The sequence below is a fragment of the Crocuta crocuta genome, unplaced genomic scaffold (genome assembly GCF_008692635.1).
Source record: "Crocuta crocuta isolate KB4526 unplaced genomic scaffold, BGI_CrCroc_1.0 scaffold243, whole genome shotgun sequence".
Taxonomy (NCBI): Eukaryota; Metazoa; Chordata; class Mammalia; order Carnivora; family Hyaenidae; genus Crocuta; species Crocuta crocuta.
This window is the reverse complement of record NW_027529596.1, coordinates 6,602,783-6,615,730: the sequence shown is the minus strand read 5'-3', so window position 1 is coordinate 6,615,730 and position 12,948 is coordinate 6,602,783. Positions and strand designations below refer to the sequence as shown.

General features: G+C 39.8%; 1 protein-coding gene across 2 annotated transcripts in view; it reads left to right on the top strand.

The window, feature by feature from the left end:
• ADSS2 (adenylosuccinate synthase 2) overlaps window positions 1–12,948 on the top strand; it is a 34,344-nt gene that overhangs the window by 358 nt on the left and 21,038 nt on the right. For both annotated transcript variants that reach the window (XR_013334576.1, XM_077761825.1), the window contains exon 2: window positions 12,145–12,247. Coding sequence is in view for 1 of the 2 variants with exons in the window: in XM_077761825.1 (XP_077617951.1) it covers window positions 12,145–12,247 (103 nt within the window). In the remaining variant the exon portion in view is untranslated. The remainder of the gene's footprint in view (window positions 1–12,144; window positions 12,248–12,948) is intronic.

The following is a 12,948-nucleotide window of genomic DNA, read 5'->3' as shown; positions in this document are numbered from 1 at the left end:
CCTCCCCCCTCCTCCCCCCCACCCCAGCCCGGGGAGGCAGGGTGGGAATGGGTGGTTTCGAAGCGCCCGGAAAGCCGCTCGCCTCCCCCCAACCCCGCACCTGCGGGCCCCCTGCGTGCAGACCTTTGCCTCCTCGCGTCCACTTTGTTGACACGAACGCCCGGCCTCCGGGCTTCGCACCGTTAACGGTCCCGGGGTTTGACTCCGCACCCCGTGCATTCACATTAAGGGTAGATTGTTTTTTACTTGCCGGTCCCAGAGGAAACAATCCCCGCTCCTTTACGCGCGAGGCAAGTAAACACGCGGATGTCAAGCGTGGGATTTAGAAATATTTACATTGTTACGCTCACAGGGAAAGTGAACTTTCGGGAAATGGAACGGTAATGTACTTCCTACCGGGAGACACGTGGTGTTCAGTGTAAGCTTTCTTCTGATTTGTCGGTTGCTTTGAAGCAGCCTCTAGGCTGGGTAGAGGCTCTTAGATAACTATTACCAGTTTCAAAATTCGAAGTAGTTGGGCAATAGCCACTTTCAAAACAAATTGTCATGTATTTGCAATTAACTGCTGTTTACCTCGCAGGAAGGCCCCTTCCTTCCTCGTGAAGGGTGTGACGGTGCCGGGCTGTGTTAGGGCTGTGTTACGTTGTAACAAGTTAGTAGGCCCAGTTGATTGAAAGCTTTCTACCTGAATAATGTCATTTGAGCAAGCGGAAACTGTCATCTTTTAGGAAGAGCTAAATGCAGATATTCTGATTTGTCGTGTTTTGGTTTTGTTTGTTTACTGTGTTTTGCATGCAGAAACTCATCCTGCCCACTCCTTAGCTAAGACAGTCTCTTAGCATGGCCACTTAGCCCCACCACTACCTCTCTCCACCTTCAGATCTCTCTTCCTCCATCCCTCTGGCGACTCACTTACCTTACTTACTTACCTACCTTCCTCCCAAGCATGTTTATGTGAAAGCCCTGCCCCATATTGCCTTAGGAGCTGCTCCCAAAGCCAGCTTTCGCCTTGCTTTTGTCTTAGAATCAGATCTGGCCATGCTAGAGGGAAACAAGTATGAGAATACCTAACTCTCTCGCTGGGTAGAAAGGGAGAGAGGCTGGGCCTCTTTGTCCCCTTCCGTGTCATCCCTGTGATCTTCCTTACCGGGGAAATAGTAATGCTTAGGCATTTATTCTAAAAAAAAATCCTTGATTTGAATATTTCCTTAAAAATAGTAGAATTAATTTGTAGACTGGAGAAGGTGTTTCTGTGTTATCGTGAACGTCCTTTTGAAGAAGGTCATGGACCAATCTCATCTGATGCCCTTGAAAAGCCTAGAGAGAAGTGACTGGAAGGAGCCAAGTTTGGCTTTAAACTGTTAGTGGAAGATAGAGGAGGAACATTTATTTGAGCAGACCTGTTAGGCAAACTTTTGTCGCCTGTCAACTCTTGACTTACTGCCATCCGTATATAATTCTAAAGTCTTCCTGTACAAGTGCCTTTTAACAGCTCATCATTGGAAGGACTCTCACTAGTTTTGCTAGTGAAAGTAGTTACGTAATGAATAGATTTAAGCATCTCTCTTGTGATTCACCTTGGTAACTTTATATTATTTGGTCAGCCCTAGTAAGCTGACTCCTACTTGATGAAGTTCTCCTGGCTTATAAAACTGAAGAATATGGAATGTTGACATTCCTAGGGAGTGTATATAGAGCACTGGGAAAAGTCAACGTTAGAAAGACATTTTTAGCTTAAAAATGCCTTGTTTGGTGATTTAAGTTTTGTGTATTACTAGAAATCTGTACTTTGCTAGAACTTAGTATATTTTTTGGGGTCATATTCATGCCATAAACTCAGATTTTATACAGATTGTGTCTCTAGAAGTAGATACAGATAATGCGTTCATGGTTTGACAACGGAATCATAAAGGAATTTTTTCCCATCTAAAATAAAGTTTTTAAAAGAAAAACTGACATTGCATTTAACTATGTAAATATATCAAATGCCTTTTTGGAAAGAATAGATGCAAAGCTAGTGGCATTTTCATGAACACACTTAAGGCCTATATTTCAGATTCAGGATTTATGCGGACTTCTTTCTAATTTGGTAAATTCTCTAGATTCACAAATAAATGTGGAGGGCTTAAATCAAAGAACGACCACTACTGATATCTTAATTTTAAGTTGATGTCTTTTAAGGAAAAGCAGTAAGTATAAGACCAACACCAGGCATATTTTATTTATCCAACAATCACCTAATGAGTGTCTTCAGGGCATGAAGGGGGAACCACTTCGCCCCAGAGTCGGGAAGCTGAGAAAGGCAGGAACTGTGTCCACAAGGAGCTTACAGTCTGCTGGACAGTTGCTGCATAAACACGTATTGTCAGGTCAGGATTGCAGGAAGATATTGGTACAGGTTTGCCAACGAGTTAAAGTACCAGGTGTAGGAAGGCCCCTTTCTGGCAGCATAAAAGTAGCTTTGTTGGGAAGTCTGTTGCTGTCACCCTCCCCAACACCCCCAGTCCTCCAAAATAAACTGTTAGACTTTATTTTCTTTATTTTGTTAGGTAGAAACTACAGAGGTTTTTTAACTGTTACAGTTTCTACCACCTGTTAAGCAAGGTTTATTTCTTGTTCTCCTAGAAAGCAAGCAAGGTGGTCTTGGTTAACCGTGAAGTTGCCTGTGATCGGGAATAGTTAGGACAGTATTCCCTTCCTTTGTGTTTCTCCCCTCAGGGTTTTAAAGTTAATATAAAGAAAAATAGTAACTGAAATTAATAATGAAGGAAAGTGTGTCCTGTCACTTGCTGTATGTAAAGGCTTGCCATGAAAACAAATACAATGAAGAAAATGTTAATTTGTAGTAGATGCTGACATTTGCAGAAGGCTCTCAAACCAGCGATTAGTAAGTTAAAAAAAAAAAAGTATAAAAGACCTAACAGCAGCAAGCTGAGACATTTTCCTTGGAATAATCAGAAAAATTGAGAGATAATTTAAAAGGGATAACTAGGTGTTTTTCTTTTAATTTTTTTAATTCTTTTTTTTTTTTTTTTTTCTGAGAGAGAGAAAGCGCGAGCAGGGGAAGGTTAGAGAGAGAGGGAGACACAGAATCTGAAGCAGCTCCAGGCTCTGAGCTCGCTGTCAGCACACAGCCGACAGGGGGCTTGAACCCATGAACCAGGAGATCATGACCTGAGCCGAAGTCGGACGCTTAACCGACTCAGCCACCCAGGCGCCCCACTAAGGTGTTTTTAAATGCCTTGACTTTATGCAGCTAAAATTAGCTCCCAAACCACTTCCCACAATTTTAAAGATGGTAAAGAATTAGCACTTAAGGTAAACTGTTCTTCCAGGTTTATAATAATTGCTATTTCTGTGTCCCCTATCAACAGCTTTTATATAGTTCGTAGTATTTCCCAAGTCCAGAGATGTATCCCAGTGTGTGGTGTACTTGGTTAAATCTTGCTTTCTTGGATTACTGTGTTTTCCCTGCTAGAATATAAATTTTCTCAGAAAGAGGACTTAATGCTTTTCTTGTTGTTTTTTTCCATAGCACCAAGTACTTTGTGAGGCAGAGAGGAAGTAAATCCTCAACAGTATTTATTAGGTGTCTGGATCACATCTAGAAATTTCTTTGAGACCAGTAGCTTAACCCTTTCCTGGATTACTTTTAACATCTCCCTGTACAAGTTAAATTGGCTAATGGCATGAGTTTAAGGTGGAATCTCCAGTATTTGTTGGATTAACATTTGTTATTTAGTATTTTAACTAATACTTTTATATTGTGCCATTATTTTCAGAGGCTTTAATGGTTTATATCAAAGTCTTATCTCTTGGGTCTGCTTGAAGAGATAGCTGATGTTTGTAATTTTTTGTGTGTATTTCCTCAGCATATTTCAGTTGAATGCCATGTCATTCTAGTAAATAGTTTTTGTCTGCTGAGGGCAGTAGATCTGAAAGTTTAGTTAATGAGGGTGTCCCAAGTTGTTTACTATCTAAGTCTCTTCTGTTGATATAGATAAACATAGATAATATATATAAAGATATATATAATAGTAGAGTAGGAAATAATATATAATTTTTTAATGTATAATCTCTACTTTTGAGGCATAAGTTGTTAAATCATGAGATCCTCTCTGTGATGCCTAATCAATATTATTTTGTTTCTTTAATTTTGGTGGCAACGGGTGAGTGAGTTGGGTAATTTCAAATTATCTCTAGGTCAAACTGTTGCCCAGAACAAATCCAGAGTGAAATGGTAAATTGACATATAGCTACTAGCTTTCTATACCTGGACATGAATTTAGCTATATTATCTTTTGGGGACTATGTCGGATTTTGACACTAAAGATCAGTATGGATGAGCCATTCACCAATAAGTGGAGATCAGTGACCATCATTGGATGGACTGGAACTCATGTCATCAGTCAATTAACTTGTACAGGGAGATGTTAAAATTATTTCCAGGAAAGGGTTAAGCTCCTGGTCTCAAAGAAATTTCTAGACGTGATCCAGACTTTAACCGGTGTAAGAAAGGAACACAGGTGGGAACCGTGAACAGAAGACCACTCTGGCTCCAACATTGGACAGCTGTTTGCATTGAACCAACTTTTGATTCTATGTAACTCAGACTGCGCAGATTTTTGTCTATATCGAGCTTTTTAAAACCTTTTTAAAGGAAGAGTTTTATTCATGAGAAAAATATTTTTTAACTTGATATCTGCAGTTTAATTTCAGTTTTTAAGAAACTGTCTTTATAAAAATAATGATTAGGTGAACTTTTCTCAAGCCTTTACAAAAGTCACATCCCACATTGTTGGTTTATGCATTGTTTGGTTGCATGTCTGGTCTTCCCATCCATGACCCTGGTGTAGTAAGTATGTGTATTAGAGTTTAGTGCCTACAAAGGGTCTTGATTAGGAACCTAAGCTCCTCCAAAGCTTTTCATCATGTGTCTGACATTTATCTGTGCACGAAACTGGAAGGTAACCGTAATAATGTAAGGTAAAGAGGGTATCTTAAGCCTTTAAAAGAGAACTGAGCAGTGTGCTTGGATGTCTTTGTTAAAAAGAAATTCAGATACCCTGTATATGTTTTCTCCTCCTCTCTAGTGTGTCTGGTTACCGTTGAATAGTTTAATTGATTGACTTACCGGTAGTAACTTAACCTGTTCTCCTTTGAAATCATAAGCCAGTTGCAATGATAGGAATGTCTTCATAAGACGGTAGTCATCCTTACCTTATTGCTGTGGATTGACACGTGTTTTAGTTTTGGCACAAAGTGAAATGTTTCCTGTGGAAAGACAGGCACAGGTCTCACACTATATGAAGAAACCAGCACAGGTAATAAGCACGGTCTCAGAAGACTATTAGGTTTCTAAGATGCTTAAAGACTCGAGGCAGGAAATAGGAACCCTTGCCTGCTTGCTGGCATAGTTGGGAGGCGCGGGGTCTGAGGCACGCCCGCTCTCCGCGGAATCCAGAGCAGTAACTGTCGTGCATGGATGTTCACTTTGAGCTCTATGATTATAGTGCAGTGTTTGTGCATTCAGAGCAGAAGGACAAAGCAAAGACGCACAGACCATGTTAGAGGCCTCAGTGGCCTGAGAGCCTCCAGGCTTGCGCACCAAAGTGTCAGCCCTGGACTCTTGGACACCTGCTGTCGCTGCAGACACCATTGTTTTGGGTTTATAACAGGGCAGGAGGCCCTTTACTGTGTCTTCACCTCCGCTGTCACAGCAGGAACTCAGAGGGGTCATTTGGGGAAGAGGAAGATCTAGTAGCAAGTTCAGTCAGGGAATCAGAAGTCACTTTTTTTTTTTGGAGTCAGTTTTGCAGACTAATGTCATTTCATTCCCTTCCAAACTTTTTCTTTTTTCTTTTTCAATGTTTATTTATTTTTGAGAGAGAGACAGAGACAAGTGTGGGAGGAACAGAGAGAGAGAGAGAGGGAGACACAGAATCTGAAGCAGCTCCAAGCTCTGAGCTGTCAGCACAGAGCCCGATGCGGGGCTTGAACCCATGAACCATGAGATCATGACCTGAGCTGAAGTCGGACGCTCAACCGACTGAGCCACCCAGGCGCCCCCAAAATTTTTTCTTTAAATCTCCCTTGGACCTTTGGAGCTTTTTAATTAGAAACTTTTGCATATCACCATTTTCTGATCCAGGCCTTTTATTCTAGAGTTAGGCTTGACAGCCTCTGGTTCTGAGGAGCCATGGAAAGAAAATTGTCTCCTTTCTTAGGCTTAAAACCAAATTGGTAAGTGTACAACTGAGAACAGTTACAAAATAACTGAATAGTGTTATATCATCCCTGTGTGTTTCAGTTTTGTTCTTGACAGCATACATATTAACATTTGGAAGTGAGTCATTTTTTTATATTCAGTTTGTCACTAGCGCAAGACATGAACTTGAGACAGGCAGCTGTATGCATACGGTATGGCCATTAGTTCGTGTTGTGAATCATTTGGAGTCTCTTGTTTGCAAGCAATGGAGAGAGCCTCTTAGGCAAAATGGGGATTTGTTTGAAGCAAGGGTGGGGTAGCCAGTCCTCACAGTGGCCTCAGGTAAACACAGTAGCCTCAGGTAAAGGCAGCTCCTGGGAACTCAGCAGCCAGACTGGCAATCTTTTCTTTTCTCTTTTCTTTTCTTTTCTTTTCTTTTCTTTTCTTCTCTTCTCTTCTCTTCTCTTCTCTTCTCTTCTCTTCTCTTCTCTTCTCTTCTCTTCTCTTCTCTTCTCTTCTCTTCTCTTCTCTTCTCTTCTCTTCTCTTCTCTTCTCTTCTCTTCTCTTCTCTTCTCTTCTCTTCTCTTTAAGGATGCTCCCTTAGGTGACCTGCGTCCCCTAACTAACTCAAAATCAAATTCCCAATAGGGGAGGATCTTGATTGGCTCAGGCTTGGTCGGACCAGGTTTCCCAGTAAGGATCAATTACTGTGGACTGGAGGGGGGTGATTACTGTGATTTACAAAATAAAGGAGTTTGTGGGGAAGGGCAAGAAAAGGGACTGAACACCTAAAAGGTCTAGCTGAGGAGAGTTAATTTCATATAGGAAAATGCACAATGAGGAAAGACTAGTTCCTGGTTATTTTTATTTGTGAACTGTTTGCTAACAGTCTTAAATACACTGTGGACCCACAGTTTTTCTAGAGGGAAGAATGTTTGGAATTAAGTGGGTTTTTATTGAGGCACCTGGGTGACTTAGTTAAGCATCCAGCTTCTGCTCGGGTCATGATCTCACAGTTCCGGAGTTTGAGCCCCACATTGGACTCTGCTGTAGCATAGAGCGCACCTGGGATCCTCCGTCTCCCTCTCTCTCTCTCCCGTCCCCTGCCCTCTCTCTCTCTAAATAAACATTTGAAAAAAAAATGTGTTCTGATTATTTTAACTATAATTAAAACAATGAAAATGACCTATCTTAGGAATGGTTTATAAAACTAAAGCGTATATCAGAAATTTTGATCTTTACCTTTGAGAACATACAATTTTATTTCTCCTTTCCCTCCCATCATAATGTTCTAGTTTATGTCAATGAGAGACATTTTATTCTTGGTCATTAAGCAGCTTATTTAATATTTTATTTGCATTTAATCTTAAAGCAAGAATAATAGTAGAAGAGAATCAGTAAAAATAAATACCAAGTTAGGGGATGTTTTGTGACTGATGAGACCTGTTTGGATTTTCTTTCATATGTTTATTTTTTACTTCAATATAGTGAATTTGCATTTATTCGTGATATTCAGTATAGGAAAAACATTTAAAGCATTATAAACTTATGTTTTCCCTCAAAGTAACAACACATAGTATGCAGTTATTTTGGGTTCCCACTGGGTTCTTTCTTTTAGAAAGAAATTTAGAGTTTAGAGGGTAAATTTCAAAATTTAAAATGTTTAAGAAATTCAGACATCTGAGAATTATTAAACAATATTTTCTCTATTGATATCATTGATCTGGAAAACATTAATTGCTAGTCCACAGCTTTTTTTTTTAATTAAAAAAATTTTTTAATTTATTTCTGAGAGAGAAAGAGCAAGCGCGTGAGCAAGGGAGGGTCAGAGAGAGAGGGAGACACAGAATCTGAAGCAGGCTCCAGGCTCTGAGCTGGCAGCACAGAGCCCTACACAGGGCTCGAACCCACGAACCCTGAGATCATGACCTGAGCCAAAGTTGGACACTTAACTGACTGAGGCACCCAGGCGCCCCTCAGCTCGTTTGATTGTGTAACAATTAAACACGTTCTGTATTTTTAGTTAAGTAACATAAAACCTACAGCTTTGATAATTAAAAGTGTGAAATGCTACATGAGTGACTAGGATCATGCGTGATGTGAATTTAACAAAACAGCAAGAGATAGTTACATGTAACTATCAATATGAATATATGAATATCAATATATGACTGTAGTGGGATAATTTATCAAGTTTGTTTTGCAGAAATTTTGCGTTGAGAAGCGAGTAGTACATCTCCGTTAAAAATAGACAAGAAAATATTTGTCTCCTATCATTTATATATTACTCTCTGGCCTCCCCAGTGCTACTTACGAGAATTATAAGTATATATGTTCTATTACATACATATATACATATACGTATATATGTTATGTTATAAGTACATATGATTAAGTACATATGTTCTTGTTATTTATTCTTGGCACTCGTAGAGCTGCCCATGTGAGAGGCGTTGTGATCACAGACGTGGAAGCCTGCGGTTCACACTCTCTGCCCTCCTGATTCACTGCAGGGTGTGGAGGGAGGGTGAGGCGGTGGTTGGCAGAGGTGCGCATATCCAAACCATGTTTTGCTGTTTGCTAAGATACTGACCTCTCCTTGGACTGGTATAGTCTGTTTGGAGACAATTGCCTGAGCTCTCAAGGTGAATTTTGTCTATTGCACATAATTTATGAATATTTTAGGTTAGCAGCCAAATAGACACTTCAAATTTGAAGCGGCATCTGTCACATTTTGCAAAGCACGACAGTTTATTAAAACTTGTTTCGTGTACAGATCACCTTGTCAGGAAGCTCCTTATGAGTAACTCCCCTCTCAGTTCACCTCAGGAGTCTTTTCTGCAGAGTTGTGTGTTTGGGGATTAGAAGCAGACCTACCCCAGCTCCCCTGGGGCACTAATGAGCAGATATACTAATAAGCACACTTAACATTTTCTCCCCTAGCTCCTTAATAGGATAATCTAGGGTTATTCTGGGTATATTTAACCATATTTTCAGGCTCAACCAAATAGAATTTAAATGAGATTTAAATCCTGTGGTAAGCCTGAATATAGGACATTGGTTATTGAAAAGGCTGATTAATGTCTGAATGAGCTCAGCCATTCACTAAGGTGCGATTTTCAAGCCTTTTTGCAGCTGAACTTTTCCAGCCTGAGCCACCACCTGTAAACTTGGAAGAACGTAACGAATTACACCAGTCTGTCCCCCAAGCTTCATCTCTCACAACCCGTGACAGACAATCCGCTTTATTAGGTTACTGCCACCGTCACAGCCTATCTGGGTAAAATATTATCTACGAGAGTAGGGTTTGGTTACACAGTAAGAACGTGAGTGGGCAGCACCGAGTTAATAATTGTTTCACTGAATGATTCTATTAGTGCATCTGTAAAAGTAGTTTTGTGTAAATCAGGAGACTGACCTTAGAGGTTTACTTCAAAAATTGTGGTGTAGTTTTTGTATCTTAGGCAAATGGTGGACTGAAAAAATAACCGATTTTGCAGAAGTAATAACGCTTTACTGGTTTTGTTGTCATAAAGTCACTCATACTTTATAACAGTTGCAGACAATTTATTAGATTTAGCGGTTTATAACAATTCAGAATTAATAACAACTGAGTGTCTTCATAGCATCTCCAGAAATTTTAATGAGCTTTGTATTCCACAAAGATTTCTCCTGAAAGTTTGGGGGAGGTTTCCTAAATCGTAAAAAGTCACGATCAAAAAAGCTAATGTTGGCATGAGGGATGGGAGTGGAAGAAAAGCTATAAACACCAAGTAAGAATTGTCCTGGGAGTTATTTTTATTTTAGGACTCTATCAGAATTGGTGGCAAACTCGCAGAAGTGTGAAGTCATGATAAAGTATGCACCAGGAAGTGTTACTGTGACATTGTCTCTGAGGACAAGAGGTTGGAAACACCCCGGACGCCTCTCATGGGAAACGAATTATGCATGTGACCCTATAAAAAGCTGTACAGTAGGACCTTGAAGAGAATGAGGTGGTTCAGTTTGCAAGGTATGGAATGCGTGCTCAGATTTGCTAAGTAAAAACAAGCTGCCCAAGAGTATACAGTTCGCTGCCATTTGGATGTGTGCAATAAAACAGTATACAGACACCTGTTTGCTTATGCAAATTACCTCCGGAGGTTACACCAGAACCTGGTGGTGACAGTGACGGGTAAGGAGGGGCTGGTGGGCGCATCCTTCAGAGCCTCTTATCATATGCAGATGTTTCTTATTACAATAGTGAAGAAATACACACGTGTCCCCTCGGTGTATTGAGCGAGGGAAGTGTTGCAAGTCACTCTTCCTGCTTCTGTCTGTCCCCATGTCCTGCTCCCGGCCTGTTGTCTTCCAGACTGAAGGCCCCCACTGTCCAGGCTTTTTCTGTATTGTTTTAAACCTACCTGACACAGGCAGATGCTAGTCTTAACGCAGGCAATTCTTGGTGTTTGTGGAGAACAGTATAAATAGGCATTTCCTTTTTTCTTTCTTTGCAAGACCTATTTTCTGGCAGGTTTTGTGAATTCGTGATTAGTGATGATTTGGTAAAAAGTAAATAACATTCATTTCGTCAAAAATAGCCTTGGGATAATGTTAAACTAGTCGTTCTCAGGACATAGAGTTTTGATTGGAATTTTTTTTTAGTGTCCAGCAAGGATGTTGTTAAAGTATCTATTTGTTGCAAATATATTCCCAGTTTGTTTACTTAAAACTTTTTGTTAATATTATGTAGAAGTTTAAACATATCAGTTGATTTGTGGGGTTTTTTTTTTAATGCTTTTTAAGCTTAGAAATTGGAAGAATTGGGCACCTGGGTGATTCAGTTGGTTCAGCATCCAACTGTTGATTTTGGCTCAGGTTGTGATCTGTTGGTTTGTGAGTTCAAGCCCCAGGTCAGGCTCTGTGCTGATGGTGCAGAGCTGGCTTGGGATTCTCTGTCTCTGTCTCCCTTTCTCAAGATAAATGAATAAACTTAAAAAAAAAAAAAGAAATAGAAAAATTATCTGGTCACTTAATAATCAGTCTCCTATGTACCTAATTTTTGTAATCTGACCTCATATTTTGCTTTGTGTTGACTATTTTAGGCACCTGCTTCACAGAGTGGAGATTTCACTGTGGGGTTATAGTGTGTTCCTCAGCTTTAAAGATTCCTTGACCCAGTGTATTACTTTCTCCAGATATGAGCGGATTCGGGGTTGTACTAAACGAACTCACAAGACGGACTTACACATTTAAGAACTGGAGGCTCAAGTTTCGGATTTTGTGTCTCTCCCCCCCTCTGACCCTCCCATGCTCACGCTGTCTCTCCCTCTCTCAGAAATAAATAAAACGTTAAAAAAAAAAAAAGAAAAAAGAACTGGAGGCTCCGGATAGCCAGTATTTGAAGGAGTTACTTGGAGATTTCCTAGCTGATAAGTCCCTGTAAGAATACAAATTTCAGGTCACAGAGCTGCCTGACACCATCTTAGTACAGTGGGAATTACATGAATGTTTATGCCAAGTTAGGGCAACTGGAATGATTACTCTTCTGATCTAGGGATTTTTCTGTGTTTGGATAAAATATCACAGATAATGAATTAGATCGCTGCGTATCCTCTATAGTGCCCAAACCAGAATAACTAATTGTTCCCTGTATCTTTTCTCACATTTTTCCTCTTTTAAGAGGGGGAGATGTCTTTCTACCTTCTAGAAACCTGAATTTACTAGTTTTCTAGATCCTGTCAGGAAAAACCACACCAGGGTACTGTGGTGGGGAAAGGGGATAGCTGAACTATTGTAAAGCCTCTAAAGAATAAGTGTTTGTGGCAAATGTGTACTTGGGTTTTCTTCAGTTATACTGACATTTTAAAAGAAATTACTAATTCACTTTGGAAGGGAGATGTATTATTTGTCATATTTATCGTCTGGGTCAATTGTCCCCTGTCTTATATTTTCAGGGAGGAAATAATGCCGGCCATACGGTTGTTGTAGATTCTGTGGAATATGATTTTCATCTTTTACCCAGTGGAATAATTAATCCAAATGTGACCGCATTCATTGGTGAGTGTATAAACTGAACTGTTTGGGGTTTTTTCCCTCAGTTGATAATGGTGTTCATTTTTCATTATCCAAGTTGATTTCATCTCTCACTGCTCAAATAATCACTGATCCTTTATTAATCTTGACCTTCGTACCTTCTGGAGTATACCTAACTTTGGCTATTTTACAACTCTGTCTTGTAGCACTAATACTTTTTGGAATAATTTGCATTTAACTGTGGTCATTGGCAACCTTAATTTGATAAAGTAGTATTAGATCATCAAATCAGCTTTCCAAACACTGATGCACAGTCAGAAACACAAGAGGTGTTCCATGGATTGATTCTGAACCCTTATAACAATGATGATGCAGTCTGAAGTTTTTTATCCTAGTCTTTTTATCTTTAAAAATGCTAATCACAACCCACTAAATTGATTTTACGGCCACCAAGAGGGTATGATTCCCCAATTTTAAAGACATCGATTTAGCGTCATAACCTGGCGCGGTTTGCCTAGACCGACCTAACCAGGTTCTTTCAAAACAAGTTTCACTTTGTTTCAAAGAGATTTCAAATTATATTGAATGTAATTTTAGTGTTGTGTATTCTGTGTGTATTTACATTACGCTCCTGTTAAAAACTTGGAATCATTTCTGTGGTAACTCCCTGATAAATCAGATAGTCTATTTGTTTAGTCCTTCATATATCTGCTGCTCCAAATGAG